The 24,497-nt window shown below is 46.1% G+C and overlaps 1 protein-coding gene across 1 annotated transcript in view; it reads right to left on the minus strand.

Moving 5' to 3' along the window:
- DNAL1 (dynein axonemal light chain 1) overlaps window positions 1–24,497 on the minus strand; it is a 555,787-nt gene that overhangs the window by 50,299 nt on the left and 480,991 nt on the right. Inside the window, exon 7 of the mRNA XM_069638770.1 lies at window positions 1,723–1,863. Coding sequence (XP_069494871.1) covers window positions 1,723–1,863 — 141 coding nt within the window. The remainder of the gene's footprint in view (window positions 1–1,722; window positions 1,864–24,497) is intronic.

Raw genomic sequence — 24,497 nt, forward strand, 5'->3', positions numbered from 1 at the left:
GACGGCGTCGGTGACCTCGAGCGGTCGGCTGGTCTCGAGCGGTCTTCTTCGCTCGAAATCCTGGAAGGTTCTCGATCCTTCCTTCTTCGATCACCGGGCTCGAGGGCGTGCGAGTGTCAGAGCGATGACGCTCCCGGCCGGCTTCCGAAGAAGGCGTGGACCGAGGCTTCGCTTTTTCGAACACCGCCATCATTTTAATTCTGAATGCTTCCCACTCTTCGGAGAAAGAATGTTTCGTGGGGCATTTCATTCTTTTCGGGGAATCGTCCGAGGACGAGGTGGAGGGGACCTATGGCGTCTTTTCTTCGATTTCTTTGTCGAAGACGACGAGCGATGGGAATCGCTTCAGGACCTGGACCGATGCCTTTCGCGTCGAGGATATTTCTCCTCACGGGACGCCGACTCGACACTAGAGGCTTTTCGGTCGGATTTACGACCTAACTGTAGTTTTCCCTTCCTCTCTCACAAGGCCTTCCCCGTCATCGCCTGACACTTCGTACAGGCCTCCATGTCGTGGCCTTCCCCGAGACACCACAGACATTCTCGATGCAGGTCCGTGATAGACATTTTCGAACAGCAAGATTTACATTTTTTGAAACCCGATCGCGGGGTCGTAGTCGGTGTTGATGACGAGGACATATCGTTTATATTCTCTAGCAATATTCACTGCGTCACAGAACTTGAAGGCGCGCCAAATCTCCGAAGTAACATGCACCGCAGAAAAACGGAACGAAGGCCAATGGGCGCCGCGCGTGCTACTTATATACCCGATGAGGTCACCCTCGACAGAGGCCTTCGAGGGACCATCGACTCGACGACATCGATGCACGGCGCCCTATGCCGAATTATTTTTCTGAAGCAGCTAAAGCTGGAAGGAATACATCTAAGATGAGGAATACGTTGGAGGACACAATCCACTCAAAATGTGTGTTACCCGCCTCCCCCAAAGGAGTGACATGTTGATTCACTCTTACTTTGATGTAGTTACTTTTGGTTTTAGTCTCTTTTGAAGTGGAGAAAGAAGAGATTCTGCTGTCCACTTTGAGGTCTGGGGGGGAACTTGAACTGGGTTATAAGAGGTAGAGTTGGATGAACCTTCTTAATCAAATCTACAATATATCCAGACATACATTCCAATACCACACATGCATAGATTGTTTCAAATAGTTATGTGTCATATACTGGCTGCTATATGGGTATATAAGAAAGTGTACATGCACCTCATATGTCTTCAATGAGAATAACACTTGTAGTGGCTGGTACTGGAGTATAGTAAAAAGGTACTAGAAACTATTGACCTTAGAACTAAAGAGGACTGAACAGAGAACAAAGGAGAATGTCCACATCATTACCAGTAAGAGTCAGGCACCATTTATGCAGAGATTCAGGAACGACAAGGCTGCATAGGAAGAGAAATAGGGAAATGAACACCCCCTTCTTACCATTACAACAAAGAAATGTCAATCCACAAGCTTCTTTTGCTGCGTTTTTAAAACAAGTAATACCTTTGTGTGCAGGCACGTTTGCCTCTGACTGGAAACAGCATCAGTGCACAAAGGGATGTTTTTGCATTTTTATCTTAGTAACCAATAATGTTGTAGAGTTCACTCATCCAAAATATGTGATTGCTTATTTATTGCAGTCTTTGAATTAATTGAAGTTGCTATTTTACATTGCAGTTATACAGCAAACTAGAATGAATGTTTTCCACTAAACACTTACCATCTAGTTTTTTCAGTTTAGGAAGTCGTCTAGTTGCTTCTTCTACCCAGTTGCCTTCTCCAGTGTGCTTTTCTTCGAGAGGGTTGGCCACAAATACAAGGTCTTCCAGTGATGGCAGGTCAGCCAGTTTTCCAAACTCCCCTACATAAAGTCAAAAGATTTCACCATTAATCACTCATTTAAAGAGAAAAAAACAACATTTCAGTGGGATCTACTCCTGAAACCAGATACGGAAATGTCAGCAACAAACTATATCTGCATGGCTCAGAATCTGTTGCCCGACTTCTCAAAAATAAAAATACAAAAGGAAACCGGCATTGTTTGTCTTGAGGGACAGAACTTGGAGTTGTCAGCTGGCAGGTTATAAAATAGCGCTCAAGGAGTATAAGAATCTTACATTGGAAGCTAAACAATCATCTCTCAATGAAAGAATTGAAAAGGCCTCTATAAAGTCTAAAGAACTTTTTTCAGTTCTTAAAGAGCTTAAAGGACCTATTATTCAACCCAGATTAAATATTAATAATGACTGGTGTCAGGACATACATGACAGCTTCTGTCAGAAGACTCAGCTTCATCAAGCACGCATTAGGAATAAAATTGAGCCACAATGTTTAACTGAAGACTTATTGTCCCCAATTTAGGAGGAGCCTGTTCAAACTATAAAACCTTTCACCTTGACCAAAATGACGGAACAAGAGATTCTGGTGATTATTGAAGGGCTTAAGCCTACATCTTGTAAGGGAGATATATGTCCTACTACATACACTCTTTAAAGAATTCGCAAACACCCTTTTCACCATGGGTCACAGCACGTGCTAATCGCTCTTTAGACAAGGCTGTTTCCTACTGGCATCAACGAGGCCTGGATTACTCTACTTTTAAAGAAGAATAACCTAGCCCCCCTGATGATAGAAAATTATGGCCCTATCACCAACATTCCATTTATACTTAAAAAATGTTGGACAAAATAGCCTAGACACAGGTCCAAACATTTGTTGAGACTAAGAACATCCTGGCCAATGAACAGTACAGCTTTAGAACCAATCATGGAATCAAGACGGCTCTCTGAGATCTGAAGATCAGCATAACGAAAATTATAGAGAAAGGAGGCTCTGCTTCATTACTTTAGTTGGACCTGTCCTCTGTGTTTGACTTGGTCAATCATGACCTCCTAGCAGAGAGACTCCAGAAAATAGGCTTATGCTCTCCGGAAGCAGTGTTATGACTAAAATGATTCCTGGGCCGTAGAAGTACCGGTGTAGCCAAGGGATCCTCACAGTTCCAGAAAGTTCCTCTCACTTGTGGTGTCCCTCAGGGATCTTGTTTATCTCTGCTACTTTGCAATATATATATATTTAAATGCTTATGTGATTTGCTAAATTCTAGGGGCATAACATTTGCTAATTATGCTGACGACACCCAGATAGTTGTTAACAACTATCTGGGAACTATAAAGATGATCTGGCTACTATTAACAGGATTTATGGGGCAATCCAGAAGTGGATGGCCCTAAACTCCTTTGCTCTTAACGACAAGAAAACAGAGTTACTGTTCATCAGTACACCTTACAGGGTGATAAATCTGGACGCTTGCTATAAGACCTTTGAAATAGATGACAATAACATTCCGCTATCTGAACATGTAAAGACCCTCGGAGTGTTCTTTGATGCCCACCTACCCTTTCAGAAGCATGTGTCATATCTCACATCGTCATGCGCCTTCTTTACACATCTTCTATGGCAAATACGACCTTATTTGTCAGAAGCTAATAGAGCGTCAATTGCAGCAGCTATAGTTAACACCAATAGCCTTCTTATAGGAACTAGCAGAGGCAGTATCAGGAGCCTTCAGACCATATAAAATGGAGCAGTCTGGGCTGTCTGTGAGTTGAGTCGTCAATCCCACATTACAGAACATCGAAAAAAAGCTACACTGGCTCTCTATAGAGCAACAATCAAATTTTAAAAGACTAGTTATAGTCTATAAATGTCTCTCAGATAATGCACCAGAATATCTTAAAACTAGGTTAAAAATGTCCACACAAAAGAGCGTTCTGCGATCTAATAGTCAGATGCTACTAACTCATCCACGCATAATTATGAAGAAAGTAGGCGTAGTAGGTTTTGCTGCATGGGCTCCAAAAAACTGGAATGCGATTCCGCTTCACCTAAACAATGTGTAGCATTGCAGCAGTTTAGAAAGCGTCTCAAGACATTCCTTTTTGATGCCTAAGGTCAACTATAAGTACCTGAACAACCTGACACATGAAAGGACTCTGCTAGTCACTCTTTCACAGTGACCTTTCAACTTCCCTTTACACTGAGTTGATTTTTTTTTTGTCATATGTCCATGTGAGCGCCCTGAGACCTTTGAGTGAATGATGCACTATATAACAATTTATTTAGTTAGTTAGTCATACACTTGGGCGTGCTGAGATAGTTCCACTAGGCTACCAAAAAACAGTGCATGGCCCACCTCTTTAGAATGTACACAACTCAGCTTATTGTGTGGCTCACACATTAATAGCATAAAAGCATGGGTTGTTTGGAAACCAAATATATCAAAGAAAAAAAGAAATATCTAAAATGTAAAAATGTCTGATAAAGGGAAGAGTAAAAAAACAATACTATTACTAGTCTGTCAGCGGGGAGGATCAAACTCAGATCCTATGGCTGCATCTCCATGGACATTCTGGATATGACGTGTGCCTAAGTGAAAATTAAACTATCAGCGCTGGTTGTCATTATATGGCCTTCCGACTCCGCCACCAGACTCTGCAACTCCACAATTGAAATTATATGATTGGTTATTTATAATGCACTTAATACCCAGAGGTTTCTAAGTGTGGATCCGGGGATCAAACCTGTGTTGCTCTGTGGTGTCTTGCTTCCAAGGCGAGCACGTTGCCCTCTGAGCTATCCTCCCGAGACTGTTAAATGAAAGCCTGGGGCTGGGAAATGTGGGTATGATTATCCAATCCCCAGACAGTCTTGATATCATTCAACGTGGGTGGAAAGGGGACTGATGAGCAGTGGCTAGCTCAATTTGAGCCACTGCAGCCGGAGCAGATAGTCATGGAGGAAAGAAGGAGTGGAAGAGCACCGTCTTGGCACGCTACACCAGGATGACCTTTAGAAGCAGCCAGGACAATGGACAATGGTCAGTGCCACAGCATCATTACTCTGCTGAACACTGCTAATCCTGCAAGAATGAGAAACCAAATACTCTTTGCAATGGGGTCATACTTCATACCAAGTGCAGAACTTCTCAGTTTATGCATCTGATGAACATTTTGCTGGCTGGCTGTTGTAAGGGAGTCATGGTATCTATCACAAGTATGACACTGACACAAAAACCTTTATTGAAGTTTCAATGGGGTTGGAGAAACTTCTACTTTGCCCTATAGCTAAGATGGGAGTAGTCTCGACCATCAAATAATAAACAAAACAGTCCTAGTTGAGTCCATCAAATCAAAATGGGCTATACTAACAAAATCTAATGCCTGCCCTATATCGTGTACAAAAAAGTGTGAAAAGGAGAATATGTATGTAAAGGAAAGTCAGTGTTCAAAAAGAATAAATGTGGCTGAGACAGCTCTCCACCCCACGTTGGACAGCACTGATTAAGGATGTCCCTGTAGGCAAGAGGACACACTCTGGCTCAGGCTCTTAACACAAAGGCAGTTCAGACCGTGGATCAAGGCACGCCTGGCCTTCCACGTTAAAGTCTTTCTTTCCAATTTTCAAACACAGTTCACCAAATAGTTCACGTCGGCCCCACTCTGTCGGGCTCAGACCTCTTAAAGCAAAAGTTCACAGAGGTCTCCCTCAATCAGGCTCGTACCTTTCACAGCAAAACAAAACACTTGCAGGGGTTCCCTTCCCCAAGATTCATTCACCTCCTTTAGGAGTTCCCTTCCCCTAACTTACTCACCTTCCATCTCCCTCTATCGGGCTCGGACCATTTCCTGATGTCGAAGACTTTCAAATGTGCGTGGCTTTTTCTTCAGACCTCCGCAGGACCACTTCGACTTTCCAACTTGTAACTCACACTTTTATATCACTTGCCCCAGTGCTTCCTGGTCTGGGTAACTCACGATGTTATGCACCAAAGTTCAATGTTTGCCTTTTTACTCTCCCCTTTTCTCTGGGTCAATTGCAATCAACTCGCTTTTACAGTTCATTCACTTTATCGCTACAAACTTTTCACCTTTCACAGAGACTTTCAAGTGGGCTACTTCCTTTTGCCAGACCACTCTGTTACTCAGAATCGCTGACTTTACAGCTATCGTTACTTCAAGGTTCATTCGCAGGTCTACCTTTCTTCGTGTCTCATTCACATGCATGCAGCCTTCAACTGTGCGATAATATGTTGCTACTTCAATCTTTCTTTAGCACACACCGGTCTCTCACGTCGCTTGCCAACTCACCGGCTGTGTGTGTTACTTTTCTGTTCTGTGCTCTGCTGCTTGGATTCTAGAGTCAAGGTTAGTACCACAGGCTTGACCTCGCCTCCCCAACTCTGCCGTTCACCTGGGAGTGTCACTGGCATCCTTGCAACACAATGCAGCTTTCTTGTTTGGGACTCTGCCTTCTCCACGTGTCTTTCACAGCCATTTGGAGGCAACTACCGCCTGCAGGAAACTCTTGCGATTCTCCTCCCATTGCTCTCGTCTCCCAGTCCGTTGTGTTATGTTATGTGCTTGCTTATTTTGCGCCCGTAGCCCGCAGGCATCAGGGCATGGGAACCATGGAAGTAAAAAAATAACACGTCACTCTCCTCATTGTGTAAGGTTAAGAACCTCGAGGGAGGGACTCTATTACTCATTGAAACAACAAGGTTTTAAGCCGTTTCCTGAAACTGATAGTTTGCTTCTAACCGTAATGCCATCGGCAGCTTGTTCCAGATGTCTACTGCTTTCACCGGGAAGGATTCACCTTGCCTAGATACATACTTTGCTCCAGGAGTATTCAGAGTGCCCCTGTCGGCTGATCTTAGACATCTTCCAGGTGAATAGAAGGAGAAGTGTTTTTTAAAATAGCTGGGGGCTTCTCCATATAGGCTTCTATACATTATTGTCATGGCCTTGAACTTAACTCTATCGTCCACTCTTAACCAATGTAGAGGTCTTCTCCCTGTTGACACATGTTCTCTGTTTTTTATATTCTTGACTGTCCGAACTGCGTCGTTTTGAATGACTTGGCACTTTTGAATTTCTCTTTTAGTGGCTCCTAACAAGAGAGCGTTGCCATAATCAAGCCGCGACAGGATGATTGCTCTGGCAATTGTTGCGGCATTGATTTCATTAATGAAGGGTCTTACTGCTCTCAGAAGACGTAGATAATAGGCGTTATTTTTCTGCAAGTAGCTTACCTGTGCCTCCGAGCCCACCGAAGCTTCCACTATCATCGCAAGAGTTTCAACTTGCGACATCACCGGGATGATGGAGCTTTTGATGGTAAAGGATTTATATTCGTTACCTAACTTGCATCTAGCCTGTGTTGTACCAAAATTCAGCGAACCTACTGCTCTGCTCCAGTAGGTTCGCCTTCGCCCCGGAAGTTCTGCTCTTATTCGTGTTCAACCTTGCTCAGTGTGTTTCTACGTTGCGCCTTTTATCCATGTGAAGAGAGCTAATTGGTATTAGATGTATGCACTTAGGGTTAAGTGCCTGACTTCTCCTGGCCCAATTAGTGGGGTATGTCCAATGTGATGTGTAAGAGTTGGCATTATTACTCTCAGTTGCCCTCTTCCTCGGCCCTGTGTTTGTGGGGAAAGGGGAAGGGGGCGGGGAGTTGGGACATTGGAGAATCCTATGAAATAGGAGGGATCATAGGTACTGGAAAGGGAGGAATACTGCGTCTCACAAGCACCTGCCTCACCCCCACTCACTGAAGACCCCTCACCCAGGTGATCCGCCCACACTGGTCCACCCCTAGGAACTGGATCCAAAAGTAATGCCTGTGTCCTGGCCACCTGGATGACATCCCCGAGGACTATCGGGTGAGACACCCTTTGGTTTCTCACACTGTTGATAGACTTTTGCAACTGTTGTTGAGCTAAATGAACTCTTTAGTAACAACAGCCAGTGGGGTTTGTAAAAGAAAAGTAAAATATAAAAGTGAAATAGCACTTATCTTCTAGGACAGGCAGATGGAGGAATAAAGTGCCGACAAGGACCTTTCACCTGTTCGTCTAGGAGGGATTCAAACTGGGTAAATGTATGAGGTTAGGCTGGTGAACACATTCTACAGTCTTGACCAACTGCCCTACACTATCAATGCTCTGCCAGGACCTGTTCATCAGATTGGAATTACCAGCTGGCCATAAAATGTAGTTTAGCATGTAGTGTTTCACTGTAATGTAATCCTTAATTTAGATCTGATTAAATGGCTGAATTAGCAAACATATGGACCATCATGAAAATTACTTTATTTTTGAAGAGAGAGCATAAGAGGGTTAGGGGGTGGTGTGTTCACCTTGAAGACATGGATTAACAGTTTATAGATAAGACATTTGAGGGGTTGGGGTGGAAGGGCAGCATCAGGACGTGCTGCCAGCATCAGAAAATAGGTGGTGGAGTAAAGAAAGAAATAATATCAAAGGGTTGGAGTTACTCTACTGGTGTCAGTAGAAACACCCTCCCATCCCCTTACAATTTGCAGTTTACAGTAACATACATTAAAACAAAATATACATTCAAACATAATGCCAAGACAAATGTTGGGCAATCATCTTCTGAAAAATATTTTGTCACCTATGTGGGGTCGCACGGGCAAATTTAAGAGTGTAGGCTCCTAATGGCAAACTACAGCCTCAACCAGTTCCCTTTACTACCAAAGCTGTGCATCAAGTGTTAAGTACCTACTGTGTAGTAAGTATTTAGAACTAGAAACATTTAACGTAGGGCACTATTCGGGAATGGGGACCTTACTGAATGTCCTGTTAAAAAGTTGAACTAGAAACAAATATAAAAATAAATAATTAAGGAGTGCATCAGTGGTGAGGCTCGAACCCAGCCCTACGTCTGCTCACCTATCCATTCGAGATTTTTCATCTGCAGTCCACACATGCCCTTGCTATGACATGCAAGTAAACATTCACATGCCTAAGAACTGTCGGCTTGTGTGCGTTGTGAGCAAGACATGTATGATGACTGCTGTTGAATGCCAATGCAACACCTAGTGGTGAAAAGAAGCAGCATTTACAAGACTGGGGGGTGGGTGGTTTGGAGCTTCGTGGAGCTATGTGTTGAAGTAATTGTTGTTTTGAGTGCTCAAAAAAGCAATATATGTTCAAATGTCACATTCAAATAAAGTATGTTTTATTAGCTGAGTCGTTTATTATGTTGAAACATCTACCAGTGTTTATGGGTTTTAAGGCATAACTTTGTTGCAAGTTTGTTGTTACAGATACCAATTCTAGTGGTGCTAAAGTGGTAGTGAACATATCAACAATCTTTTTTTTTTTTAAATGTTGGCTCTCTTATTGAACTACCTTCACGTGGCAAGGGACAGTCACATTGCAACCACAGACACTCCTGCTTCTTTAAGGGACTTTACAAATAGCTATCCCGCAGAACCGACCGTGGCTGCATGCTCACTTCCCCTCGTGTGGGTGTAGTCATCCCATGTAAATCTACAGCGTGGAAGGCAGCTACTCACATACACTTAGGCACAGCTAGGATAAGGCAGTCCATGATGGGATAGGGTCAGAGTGTGACAACCAGACAGAGGCTCACCCAAGAGAAGTCACTAACCAGCCCCAAGTCAGAACTGGAAACCATCCGCAGGAAAGGAGGCCAATATCCAATGTTATGTTATTGCGCATTTGTATAGCGCCTTATTTACCATTGGTATAATCTCAAAGCGCTGTGGGTTAAATGCCCTCTGGGACCGTAGTCCAGGTCAGTGGAGAGAGTAGGGTAGTAAATAGTGCTTGGGTCCACTCAATATGTGTGCAGCCAGTGAGGTCTACGTGGCGTGTAGCTGCATTCTAATGCTAGGAGTGGTGGTTGTGTCAGTAGAATGTGTGCAGCAAGGCCATTGATCTCAGAGTTTGCATTCTGGCGGTGGCAGAGCTTGTGTATGAGATTATTTGTGTAGACAGGCCGATCTTTTCGTGGGTTATAGCTGCGTTTTAGACTGTTGAGCTGTTCATGGAGGTGTGTAGGCATGTGTACAGGTAGGTCGAGAGGAGAGAGTGAGCATATCGGTATGTGTGAGTGTCTGTGCGGATTGGTGGAAGACCCCTCTTTCAGATTACCTTCCAGTGGCTGCTGAGCTGACCGTAACTATTCTAGAGGTTTGGAGCACTGGTTCTCCGCGAGAGATTCTGAGTCTAGCACAGAGTTTGTTTGGCTTACCAGGGTTAAGTTTGTCTTTCCGTGCTTGGGTAGAGCGAATTGCAGGTCTATGGTCATCCCTGTGTCTCGTTGTGTCTGCCATTGTTTATTAGAAGATACCTTCTTGTTGTAAAGTTAAATCCAGTTCTGTTTTATTGGACTTACGAGTCCTAGCTAGATTCAATGAGTGGCATTCAGTGGATCCAGAGACCAGCAACATCCACTATGGTCCTCCCTGTGTCTTGTCGGGTTGGTAGATTTCTTATAGGATGACACCTTTTCAGTGTGCATTTACTTCATTTCTGTTCTATTGGACATACGAGTACATCCTAGGTATGAAGACCGGTACTCGGTGAGCCGGAAGGTCAAGCAACAGTTCAGGCTGTGATGTAAGTGGTGTGTCTGAACTGGCAGTATTTTGTGCAGCGGGGTAGATTGTTCCTAATCTGGTGTGCGTTTAGAGTATTGATAGGTGGCAGCACCTCAATGTCACTTGCAGGAGCTTGCCTTGCCAGATTCCTCGCCTGGTTCAAAGCATATTCCCTTGAGGTGAAATAGAGTCAGTCCATTGCTGAAGCTCGGTTTTAAGTGCCAGTGGGCCCATTTTCCTGGTTGCGGGTAATTGTTCATAGCGGGTGGATGGGTATTCCTGTCGTAGTTTATGGTTTGAATTGCTGAGTGAGTGCTAGGGAGCTTATCTGATTGGAGAGTGTAGTGCCTATCTGCAAAAGAAAAAACAGCAAGTCCCACCCAAGAATAGTTGATACTGCGCCCCGGGTGAAGGAGTTCATGGCATCAATTCCCAGGCAAATCAGGGTAGCTTGTTATGTTACACCTTCACCAGCATGGGCATCATGGCTCTAAGGCTGAAGACCAAACACGTGGCAGCGCCAAGCAGCACAAGTGAGTAAAGGCAGAGAACAGAAAGGTCTTCAGAGCCTGTCTGAAGGAGAGATGGTCAGTAGTCTCACAAAGAAACAGTGGGATAGAATTCCAAAGCAGGGCTGCTGCCACGGAGAACGAACAACCAGAGACTGGAGAGTTCAGAAAGAAAGGACCCACACCCTCCCCGGCCACAAATGCCCACAGAAGATAACCTATCCCTCAGGATACCATGGTCCACAGTGTCAAATGCTGCCGAAAGGTCCAGCAGGATCAGGGCATCGATGCCGCCCTGATCTACAATCTGGGCCACATCATCAGCTGCCGACACCAGGACCGATTCAGTACTCCTGCCGGGCCAGAATCCAGACTGAAAAGGGTCAAGAGACCCCCCCACACTCCTGAGTCCTCCAGAATAATAAAGTTACTCACCGTAGTGTCTACCTTACTCCTAGTCCATATTCCCCTTTCTTCCATACTCATGGGACATTCCTCCGTCCTGTGGGATGGGACCGGAGCACTTTGTAAAAAGCATCACATTTTTCAAAAATGTGTCTCTTTCTATGCGGGGTACTGCATGCGACCGTAACCCCGCCCTCCTTAGCTCCGCCCAGAGCATCGCCCATCAGTCCTTTTCCATCGCCAGGTCTATGACCTTTAAGCAATAACAGAGGAACCTTTTTTAGAGGGGACGGCAGGCGGGCGTATGGAGGAAAATGGACTATGGGCTAAGAGTAAGGTAGTCACTACGGTGAGTAACTTTATTATACTCCTAGGTCCCGTCCCCTTTCCTCCATACTTATGGGAGATTCCCAAGCACTCCTCACAGGAATTACGGGTGGATGGAAACTCCTTACGGAAACAGGTTCTTAAGCACAGCTTGACCGAACTGAGCATCAGCCCTGGAGCTCAGGTCCAGACAGTAATGCTTACAAAAAGCTGATGGGGAGGCCCATGTAGCCGCTTTCCCGATGGACTCCCAGGAAACATATTTTTGGAAGGCAACGGCAGCCGCCTTGCCCCGCACAAGATGAGCATGAATTCCCTTTGGGGCCCGAAGACCCTGAATGGTATACGCCTGCGAAATACAAACCGAGATCCACAGAGAGATTGTCGCTTTCTACGCCGGCTTTCCTTGCAGATTTCCAAAGGTCACAAAAAGCTGCAAAGAGTTCCTAAGCTCAGATGTTCTGTCCAGATAGAACTTAAGAGCTCTTCTAATGTCCAGGCAGTGCAGAACCCTTTTGGCCGCTGAGGCCGGGTCTGGGAAGAATACAGGTAAGGAAATCGACTGACTCAGATGAAAATCGGAGACCACCTTAGGAAGAAAGGCGGGTTTCGTTTGCACGATAACCTTATCTTTATGAAAAGTAAGGAATGGATGTTCAACCGACAAGGCCTGAAGCTCACTTACACGCCTTGCCGAAGTCACAGCAATCAAAAAGGACACTGTCCAGGAAAGTTACTTAAAATCGACAGTAGCCATGGGCTCAAAAGGCTTATTACACAAGGCCTTAAGAACCACATTCAAATCCCACCTCGGATGCAGGTTGCAAACAGGAGGATAAAGATGCTTCAGGCCCGCAAAGTGTCTTTTAATGACTGGACTAGACAGTGAAAAGGAACACTGGTCAGTGGACAAATAAGCCGCAACAGCCGATAAATATGTCCTGCAGGACAAGATATGGATGCCAGAATGCCAGATGTGAGACAAAAGGCAGGACCATGTCGATAGTAGCCTCTCTGGGGGCTAGCTGCCTAGCCAACCACCAGTGACGGAAGCATAGCCATTTATTTCTATACTGAGATCTTGTTGAGGGCTTCCTGGCCGCTTGAATAATGCGCATGTTATCCGCAGACAATTTGAAGCGCTCTAAAGATCTGAACTCAGGCACCAAGCCGCCAAGCTGAACGATTGTGGGTAGGGGTGCCACAGTTGTTGATCGCTCTGGTGAAGCAGGTCGGGAACCAGTGGAAGCTTGAGCAGCGGGCACACTGATAGATGCTGAAGCTCCAAAAACCAAAACCTGGCTGGCCACCAAAGGGCTATGAACAGCAGGTAGCAATTCACAGTATTCCTCAGCTTGCAATGCACTCGATGGATCAGAGGAAGAGGCGGAAAAGCGTAGGCCTTCATGTTGTGCCATGAGATTTCGAGAGCATCAACGAGTGAGGAGGCTCCGAGCCCGTTCCTGGAGGCATACAGGGGAAGCTTCTTGTTTGTAGATGTCGCAAAGAGGTCCACTCCTGGAGTGCCCCAACAGCGAGAAATGTCAGAGAGGAGCTCTGTGTTCAGTTCCCACTCGCAGCTGACAATTACTTGTCGGCTGAGGGCATCCGCAGTGACATTCAGCTGGCCCGGGATGTGAACTGCTACCAGCTAGATAACATGCTGAATGGCCCATTCCCAGATCTGAATGGCAAAATCCACAAGAGGAGGAGACCCGGTACCCCACCTGCTTGTTGATATAGAACATGGACACTGCATTGTTCGTGCAGACACGGACCACCTTGTTGACAATACCTGGTTTGAACGCTTTCAGCGCCAGGAATATAGCCAGAAGCTCCAGATAATTAATATGAAGCTGTCTGTCCTGTGGCGACCAGAGATCTGAAACTTGAAGATGATCCAGCTTCGCACTCCACCCCAGAAGGGAGGTGTCTGTCATGACAGTCAATAGTGGGCAAGGGTCATGGAAGGGAGCACCCACCGACAGACTGCCGAGAGAAGACCACCACAAGAGGTCCATCCTCATAAACAATGGAACCAGTATCATTTTGGAATCTGGATCCACTGCTTGAAGCCATGAGCTCTGAAAAGCCATCTGTGTCCGCCTCATCTTGAGACGATCAAGAAGAAGAGCAAGCACGCACAAAGCCATGAGGCCCAGAAGCCTGTGGAACCACCAGGCCGACATGCTCTCCGACTGCATAAACATCTGACACGTGGCGAACAGATCCGCCATTCTTTCCCCAGTCAGGTATACCTTGCAATCGATTGTGTTACAATGAAAACGCAGGAAAATCAAGTCCTGAGAGACCGTCATGGAGGATTTCCGCCAGTTCACCGACAGCCCATTGCTCAAGGCTTTCAGTGGACAGGGACTGCGCAGTAGTCAGTCGTCCAAATACGGATACACATGGATACCCTGAAGCCCAAGATAAGCTGCGATGACCGACATCATCTTCGTAAAGACATGCGGTGCCGAGCTGAGATTCAAAAGGGAGCACACGAAACTGGAAATGCTCCTCCCCCATGGAAAACCATAGGTATTTCCGATGCAGACTCCAAATGAGGATATGCTTATAAGCATCCTGAAGGTCCACCACGCTGAGCCAGTCGCCCTTCTGTAGAGAGGCCTTTATCTGGCCGGGCTTGATCATCTTGAATTTCTATTGGGGAAGAGAAAGGTTGAACTGGGAAAGGTCTAGGATGGTGCGCAGGCCAGCCTGGTTGGCTTTGGGCACCGTGAACCGACGGGAGTAGAAGCCCTCCCTTCGCTCCCCTAGGGGAATGGGTTCCACCGCCTTGAGATCCAGAAGCTTCTGGACTTCGGCTCTGAGGGAGGGCTTTCCCGACTGATGGAAGGGAGGATTGAAGGGTGGGGTAGAGGGAAGGGCCAAGCTGAAGCCCGTCCGAGCTACTGACAAGACCCACCGGTCCTCTGTGATGGTCTGCCACGCCTCCCAGTGAGACGCAATGCGCCCTCCCATCAGGGTCTTGTGCGAGCACCAAAAACCCTCATTTAGCAGGTTTCTCAGAGGCGAGACCCCCAGACCCTGAGGAGGAGGAGGTGGTAGAGGACGGAGAGAAAAACCGGCCTCGCTGCTGATGCCGGTGGGAATTTCCAGCTGGAGGATCGACTCTCTGTTTTCCGATCTAGAAACCCCCGATAACCAGAGGAAGACCGAGGCTGCGAAGGCGTCCTCTGTGCCCTAAAAGGTGGTTTTACCAGAACGGACAAAGACTTGGCCGTCTGAGTGCTGTCCTTTGTTTTAGTCAGCTCTACGTCTGTTGACAAATGGAACAGTTCTTTGCCGTCAAAAGCCAGGTCCAGAATTTTATCCTGCACCTGCTTGGAAAACTTTGTGGGATGAAGCCAAGCCTGACGAGACGTGTCCACGCCAAGCATGAGGCCCCAAGCCGAGGTGTCGACATGATGCGCCGCAGCCTCAAGCATATCCTGCGCCAGGACTCTGGCATCTGACAAGCCAGCCTTAAAATCATCCAGCTTGTCCGCAGGAATGAACTCCTCAAATTCCGACAGACCTTTTCACATTTTCATATTTGCCCCTGCGAAAATGAGCTCTGCGTTCGCCTGGCACAACTGCAGAGCCGAACTAGCCGATCTTCCTCCCCAAAGAGTCAAGCAACTTGTCCTCTTTGGCCAGAACCTGAGCCGCCGCTGGAGAGGACGCTGTAGCCGGTCTGGATGGAAGTGTAGCGGCCGCCACCACTGTGGAGGAAGGAAGCGGGCAAGACGCTAAGGCTACCTCCTTTGAAGTATGAAGCCTATAACGAGCATCAATCTTTTTGTTAACATGCAGTCCAGAGTGTGGCTTATCCCAGACTTTGCAGACCTTGGCCAAAACGTCCTTTTGAAAGAACAAGCCGGTGCATTCCTAAGGAGACAAGGTGAACGCCCCTGAAAGCACCCCTTCTTATGGAGGTGGTGCCTCAGTTACTGGAACATCCAGAAGAGTCATGTCCAGTACCCGGTCATGGAATGCCCTAACAGAGCGGGACTGGTCATCGCCATCCTGATCCCCTTGCGTGTCATTTGAAATTTTCCAAAGAAGGCATCCTCTGCCGAAAGCTTAGACACTGTGGCAGGCGGAGGCCTCTCATGAGAGGAATAGCACCAGGGGCGCAAAGGTGAGGGTTGCCAAGAGGGGCCCTCACCAGCCGGGTTGACAGAGATCAATGGCACAGACGCCGCAGGAAGCGAGACCAAGTGCTGTAAATGGCAACCAAGCGTTCCAGTCATAAACTCGACAAAACGGTGCACAAGGAAAACGCTGTTCACCCGAAAATATGCTTCCAGCACCCAACGCCGGTGGCGTAGGTGTATGGGAAGAGTCCAAAATGGCAGTCGCGGTTCGTGCGGGCAAGGGCCCCATCCATTAACTTAATGGGGGAAGAGTACAGAAGTAGAGTCTTGGCTCCAGCAAGACCCTGCAGAGAAGCTGCTAATATAGCACTGGCTTGTCAGGGAGGCAGAGATGTTCACACGGGAGACAGGACAGAGGCAAATTGACACAGATTTGGGAACCCCTTAAAACTTGCAACCTGACAGTTTGAAGAAGAAGAGTACAGGAAACCCTTCAGTTCGGAACTGAAACTGAAAGGAGGAGGGCATTCATTCTATTGAGTCATGGTAGTGGGCCAGCAGAAGGCTTTGGAGGTACATCAGATCGACTGGCTGAAGTTATGGAGAGACCAAACGGTTTGCGGACTACCATATGCCACGCATAGACGAGAGGGTCAGGAGAAATGGGTCATCCATATACATCTGAACTCTAGAATTAAAGTAGTTCTGGCAGATCCACCCCCTCACCCATCACTTGCTTCAGTAGACCGAGAAAAGACTGCAATTGCAAAGCCTGATGATCTGCTTCAGTTACGCAACCTACCCTTTTGGCTTCATGGAGGCCCAGCAATATTCCAGAGGGTAAGGATCAAGTTCTTCAGCCTCACTAGAAATATGTCAAAGCTAAGTATTGGGCAGAACACATGAACCATCTGTACCTGGGGATCCAAAGCTTAAGAAGAGCAGGACTACAGGTCAACTGCTTGTCAATGTCTGGGCAGTTCTGAGCTTCTGTGGAAGCTGCTATGCCCCACTGGACCCTCCAAAGTTGTGCACCCACTGCAATGTGAAATTGTCTGCACCATGTGCAGACACCTCAGAGGTGGAAAAGGAAAGAAGGTATAACAATAAATGCAGTGTCTGCATTTTATTTTGATTTTCTCCAAGCATTGTAGTAAATAGCCATTCAGCAGCTTGCTCGCCACCCACTTAAACTAGTTACCTGCAAATCTCGCCAGGAAACCAACCTATCTTGTAAATACATATTACAATCTTGTGGATCTAGACTGCAGTGACTCCTTATTAGGAGTTAAACCAATGCTTCTCCTGCAAAGTTTGTGATATCATATCATCCTGGTGACTATAGAGGAGTCTTCATCCTACTTAAACAGTTGCTTGGATTAGCAATGTTTGCCCTTTGGCTTAGCGTTAAAACATTAAGCTAACTATATGCACTATCCATAAATCCTAACTGATTTGTCTTGCACTCGTCCAGCAGATTGTCTCTTGGGTCTTAATCTCCCTGGCTGTTCGAGTTCAGTTTTTAAATAACTAATGCAGATTCATAAACTTGTACTTGCTCCCACCATATCGGCAGCAAGCTGTCAGTTTCTGTGGTATTGTTCTAGACTTCTATGTCGAAATGGGGGGAAATGCTACTCTCCCTCTCATGCGAGGCAAGTGTCTTCCGGCAGCAGATGTGCACCGACTGTCTCGGCTCCTCCCAGCAAGACTGTCAGCAACTCTAGTCTGATGACCAAAACCCCTGTGGCAGACTCTAGAGCAGATGAGAGACATTAAACTGCCTAGAGTCCTTTACTGACATGTGGCAGGAGGGAACTTGGCCTTTCACATGGCGCGAAGCACAGGAATTTCACACTGCCCCTTGATCCTCAATGTAAGCTGGGTCGCCAGCACGAGGGTCTGGCAAATCAAATGGTGTCTCACACTTCCCTTTTTGCAAAGGTCACTTTGCTCTCAGGAGGTCCATGCGAGCAACGGCCTCTGCAATTGCAGGAGCTGACTAAAACGTGAGCAAGGATACTTCAATTGATATCTAAACTAGGAACTAACTGGTGGCCTGTCAAAAAACATTGGGTTAATGCCTCTGCAAATCCCTTTACTCTGTAATAAAAAAAGCATGTTGCATTCCATCCCAAATGATGGCATTCCCATATTGAGCCTAATGGGTACATATCTAAATCAGCACTTATGCTCCTAAATACAAACCCCCGAAACTAGAAGCTCCCAACTCAAATATCTGCATCCACTACCAATTCTACTTGCCATGGGTAAACCTTACTGCCTCTGCTTCCAAACCATAGTGTAATTAGCCCCTGCGCCCAAACCTTGCTGACTAGCCTGTCGTGATTCTGACAGTACCCCCTCTTCCAAGCCCTACACCAAGGCCAGGTTATTTGGTTTCTTATGACAAAAAACTCCTCCTCATCTGTGCGGGAAACCATGTTCGTTCATCTGTGACATATCCCTCCCAATCTACTAAATATTGTATCTTTCCCCTGGACCTCTAGTAATTCAAGATGGTGTGCACCACAAACTCCTTTCCTCCTTCAGCTACCTCAGGAAGTAGAACCCGTCTACCTAGTTTCAGAAACAAATGACTTTAACAAAGTGGCATAACACACAGGATAGAAATTTGGAATCCAAGACAATTTAATCTAACCAACACATCGTCTATAACCTTCTCAAGTTCAAAAAGGAATAATACCATTACTGCGCCACCAGAACTGCGACTGTCGAAAATGCAGACTTTTTTTGCGATCCCCTTTACACCACATATATATGTGGGAGGGGGGTATTGTATATAATACAAGTAGTGAGGACTGCGGGAGGTTTCCCCCACATAAATACATGGTGTAAAAGGGGTCGAAATAAAAAAAAGTCTGCATTTTTCAAGGTCGCAGTAATGGGTGTCTCAGTAATGACAGATTCGTTCAAAAAGACCCACAAACTGAAAGCTAAACTTATTCTTTACTTTAATTGGCAAATTTAGTGGACAACCAAACCTCATCACAAGCTTTATACTTCGGTGCTTGTCTAAGCCTTTTTGTCTGCCACCTTTTGGTAACGTTCCTTACTAACTTTAAGAGCCTCGATAGCCCTTTGCACATTCGACATAGGATAATAGCTGTATAACAAGCTATTATAAACTGAATAACAAGTTACTCCTCTGGCCCAATATCTTGTATAAGGCTTTCCAAGAGTTGGAGTAAGTACCTCCATCTGAAATGTAGCATTCTGGGAGCCCATGTAGCCACATTACATGCTGCAAAACCCCAGGGTCAAACGGATACCTGATGCTTATAATAAACTAACTTGGACAGCAAATCCATCACCACCAAAATTGTTGAACGTGCTCCATCTTATGTTTATGACTGGTGCTACTAGCCTAGGGTTACACAGTACTCTTCATGGCATTCCATTTCAATGGACTTTATTACAGATCTTCATAAAGCACTGGCCATGCACAGACAGCAGAACCGCAGGACATTGGCAGGATGCACAGTGGCCTGTCCTGCCCCAATAAGTAGAAGTCTGTCAGATGCCTGGACCAAACAAGGAAACCCTAACTCCCACAGTATCTTACCTCAAAGGGACAGACACTTAACGGCATGCCCAAGGACAACCCCAGTAATGCAGTCTTCTGCCCCAGCAGAGATTGGACCAGCGCCCAACCAGAAGCCAGACATGAGGGTGGACCAGGGCGCTGGGCCTATGATAAAAGACCATCCTGGGACCAACAATGAGGCAGGACCACATGCCCACATATTAGAAAAGAAATGGAAGAGCCAGGACACAGAGGAGGAGCAGGGGAAGACCTCATTGCTGCAGGGAAGTTAATCAGTTCCACGGGGGTGGAAGCGGTATAACAGCGGGGTCTAACATGGAAGACACTGTCCAGGGACTGAAGACTTCTGTCAGGCAAGGATCACACCTGAGCCTAATTAGAGGTTACGGGCATTGCTATATGAGAAACCAAAGACCTCCATCACAAGAGGAAGCCCATGCTTATATGGGAAGCCAGAAAAGGAGAAACTAACACAAAAAGAACCTTAACCTGTATCTGTGAATAAAGGACACTGAAAACCCTTTGGAGCATACTGTCATGATAAAAGCGATGCAATCCAAAATCATACATCCCGAAAACTTCCTATACTGCTCCAGTAAGTTAAGAACCACCTCTAAAAACACTGGGTGGGAGTTATATATATCAGAACATCATATGTATATAACTCTAACTTATATTCCACTTCCCCCATCTTATTTCTTTGCATTTTCTAATCTCCACTAATGGCTCAATGACCATTGCAAACAGAAGCAGAGACAAAGTGCCTCTATATGTGTCTATTTTCCTGGAGTCAACTCCATTTACACTTATCACCACCATAGGATTAGAATAAAGCTCTCCTATCGTTTTGTAGCCAGTTGGGGCTGCAGCCGAGTGTCCCCATGTTTCTTCAAAGAAACCCCCAGATTACTATGCCAAAAGCCTTCTCGATGTCCAATGACAATGACACATGATCTTCTGGGAGTTGATCCCTGTGTAAATCCTTAACCATAAGCACCCTTCCCTCCTTGGGTTGTCGTTGCTGAGCATTCCCCAACTGAAAATACTGCCATAACACATTCCCCTCCCCTGTCTTCTTATCACTTTAATCACAAAATGCTTGGCCTATAACTACACTTTAAAGTATTATCTTTTCCCCTTTTATAAAGTGTTTTCTGTACACTAAGGATTTTTAAACAACATCGTATGAATTACCCGATTAACAGAGTGCTTTTGTGGGGAATCCAGCCCTTTACATTTAGGGGAGCAATACTACCCTCTCAATGTATATTATCATCCAATACGATCTCTGACTTTTCTCACAACTTTCCATTACTTTCAACACATAGTTCATCACAACCAGTATCAGGTAGCAGAAATTACCTAAAACACTGAACAAGAAGAAACGCATAAAATAATAACACATACCAAGTGAGGTTTCACCCTCCTCCCATCTCGCCTCCTTCCCTCATATTTATCCAAGTTACAGTTCAAAACGGTGTAAGCGAAACGTGCATCTTGCTTCATGAACCCCTCTTTTAAACACTATTTTAGCCTTTCCCTCTCTTTACATTCAAATGAACTCTTAGTACAATTCTGGACCTTTAATGTAGAGTAGAAAATGCATCTCAGTGGAATACCTACCTCTACTCTCGAGAAACCCTTTAAGAGAAATACAATAAATGTTTCCCAGGTGTCTACTTACTATCACTCCAGGTGTCTTCTCTCTCCTCCAAAGCTTCCCTTAGATAGGAAATTCGACATCACAAATGCTTAGCCAGCCTTTCTGAAACCACTAAATTGAGCCATCATTGAACTTGATCTCCTCTGCCACAAGTTAGAGCTTCTCCTGAACTTTGTCCCCTTTAGGTCAATCAACAAAATATTTTCCCTGATGACCTTAGAGGGAAACTCAAAGTCCCTGTCCCTGTGTCCAGGAAGTCCACCAACCTCCAGAGCAACTTTTCACAGAGATCGATATAATCACCTTCAATTCTTCCTAGTAAAAAAGCAGTGCTGCGTTTCATACAATTCATTGACCCATCCATTCTTAATCAGTTTCCAACATTTCTATCTTCAGTGTTCTCATTCAGCTCACTGAACTGAGCTGGCATTCCTTTCTTGTGGCGTTAGCCCTCTTGAACCCAGTCAATAGCTGGATCACCAGACTAATGTCCTCTGATTGAGGGAAAAAATAGATTTCCTCTTCTATTTCAAAACCCCAACTGAAGGGATCTGTCCATTGATGATGTACTCCTTTCTCCAGTAAAAACATAGTAAGCACCCTGCTTTCCCTTCTCTTGGCTAATGTAAACAATGGCAAATCTTGTAAGATTGTGACATACTGACCCTTGTACTCAGTTCCTCCAACACTCCTCATCTTTTCTAGATTCTGTGCTTGTCTTTGGAACTATGGCACTGAACCACAAGGAATGTAGGAACCAGGTTAACACATCATCCCCTGTGAGCCATCTCAATTTTCAAAAAAGAAGGCTCCTCTCCCTCAAATAGGACAGCCAGCAACTCTTGAACTTTCTGTTCGACTTTCTCCAGTGTCTTATTTGCACATCTGGAATACCAAAAAGCCTAAGGTTACATCTTATTTACCAATTCTCTACATCATCCATCTTCAAGCCTTCATCCCCATCCTTTCTCAATCTGCGTTCCTCGACTTTCTGCCCTCTGCAACTAATCCAGAACAGGACTGCAAAACTTATCTTTGGCCTCAAGCCCAGGGACTGTATCTCTCCAGCCCAGAAACCTCTCCACTGGCTCCCGGTGGCTGCAAGTATCAAGTCCACGGCCCACACTACATCGAGCTCTCTTCCAAAATACCTTGTCCCGAGCCCTTTGCTCAGCTACATCCAACTCTCGAAGGGTCAGATGTTTCTCCAGGCAGAAAGTCGGGGGTAGATCTCTCTCCTCTGGGATGGCCTCCTTTCCCCTCTCAAACTTGAGTCGGACAACCTGAAGTTCCAGAAGCAGCTCAAGACCTTACTTTTCTCCTCTGCTTTCTCTCGCTCGCTCCCTCCCTCCCACCTCTGCTGACCTACCTGTCTGCTGGGCTGACTAGTTTCCTGGCTACCCTCAGAGTCTCACTGGGTACCAGGCTCCTTCATGATCAGTCTCCCCTGCACTGCCTCTGGGCCGACACTTAGGGATTTTAACCATAATCTCTAAAGTCCCCTGCCTCTTTGCACTTAACCAGTGATGCGCCGTCCTTGCAGCACTTACTCAGAGCAATGCTGCCCTGAGTGCACTGCCCCCTTCCTGGCACTCCCCCCTCTCCCTTTCCCCTGCACTTTGCACTGTCACACATGCACGATCTGAATAACACAAAACCTAGTAAGATTATTTGTCTTGTTCTCACTCTGTCTTCCCTCCCTTGTATTGTCACGCCTAGAAACACTTGTTTACAGGTGCGTTATAAATATCATATCCCTTTCAGTTTCTTCTCATGCTAAGTCTGTTGAGAGCTTTGTTCTCCAAAGCTTCCATCTTCACTTCAATCTTTTCTCCTCTGCTCTATTCTCCAACAGTAGACTGCATCTCTAACACCAGCGCCGGGAGAATATCTTTGATGTCCTGTTTGGTTGCCACTTCATTCTTCTCCATTGACTGTTGACCCCCACACCCTGCTGAGCTGCCATGACTACTTTTGAAGGTGGCTGTGTGGGCAAATCTTTGCACTTTCCACATTTATACTCAACCTACATATACAGTTACATACCTCTTCATAGGGGAGCACAGCCACTTCTACAATCCTTATCTATTGCTTCTCCTCTGAATCCTTATCTAGATGCATACCTTTTTTCCCTTTCTTTTTTCCCCTTCTTTGCAATCCCTTTTCTGGGCTATTGCAACCAACCCTGCCATATAGTGAAGGATGCTGCTATACTTACAAAATTGAGGGCTGGGCCAATCAGGCACTATACAACTTAGATGTGGAACAAGACAGGGATGGTCCCTGTCCCCACAGGTTTTTACCCTCATAATAGAGACATCTGTCAAACGTTGTCAGGGGTAACCCATCTATTGAAGGGGTAACCATGGGCCAGAAAATATAGAACCTGTCTCTTTACGAGGACAACATGATGTTAACCCTCACAAATGTTCAGTCTTCCCTGCGGTACTCGCTGACAGAACTAGAGGCCTTCAAGCGCATTGCAGTGTTCGTGACTAGTAACCAGAAATCCGGGGCGATGGGGTGGGCCTAACAGAAGGGGACATTGATGCCCTCTGCCCCTGCTGTTCGATTTCATTAGAAAAGGAGGCATTAGAATTCCGGGGGGTTCCGATGCCGGCATGACCGCAGGAGGTGTACAACGTTAACTGCCCACAACTGTTTAGAGAATTGGAGGCAGATTTAGATAGATGAAAACCCAGGAAATCTCGCTAAAGGGTCACACATTGCAGCCTGTAAAATGAACCGGATTTCAGATTCCTATATCTGTGTGTGGCGCTCCCGATTGAGATCCCACAGACTCCCTTGATGCGACTTTAACAGAGGGTCTTCAAATTGGTTTGGCAGGGGAAAAAACAAGAATCCCAGAGGCATTGATGATGGGTAGGGCATGCCTGGGATGGATGGGATTTCTTAACCTGTGTCACTACTATGCAGCAGCACAATTGGCTCACTCACTCACCTGAAATGGGATTAATGAGCTTCCCAAGTGGGTAGAGCTAGAGCAGGCCAGACTCCCACTGCCCCTGTGCGCCTTGCCACACACCTTGAAACTGGCGTCGAAGCATTGACCCAAACTCCTTCCCCTCCACGATAACAATGAAAATATGGGACTGTGCAAGGCAGAAGGTGGGAATCCCGGGAGGGCTAGACCCACGCAACCTTCTGCTTCATAACACGGATTTCACCCCGGGCCTTCAGTCCTCAGACTTTAGACGATGGTCACAAGGAATCCTACGCCACGTTTCACAACTCTTCGAGAATGGGTCGCCTCCAACCTTTGTGGAATGCAAGGATAGGTTTGCCCTAACAGAAGCAGAAACATCTAGGTATGCTCAGATTAGGCATTGGGTTGTCCATCCTTTGATCCAACAGGGGGCAACCCGCGAACCACGGGCTATCAAACATGCATTGTCGACAGTGCACAGGGGGGTACCATATCTAAACTATACAAGCTCCTACAGGTAGATATGTGGGTGCTCCAGC

The sequence above is a fragment of the Ambystoma mexicanum genome, chromosome 14 (assembly GCF_040938575.1).
Source record: "Ambystoma mexicanum isolate Mex_15411 chromosome 14, UKY_AmexF1_1, whole genome shotgun sequence".
NCBI classification, from domain to species: Eukaryota; Metazoa; Chordata; class Amphibia; order Caudata; family Ambystomatidae; genus Ambystoma; species Ambystoma mexicanum.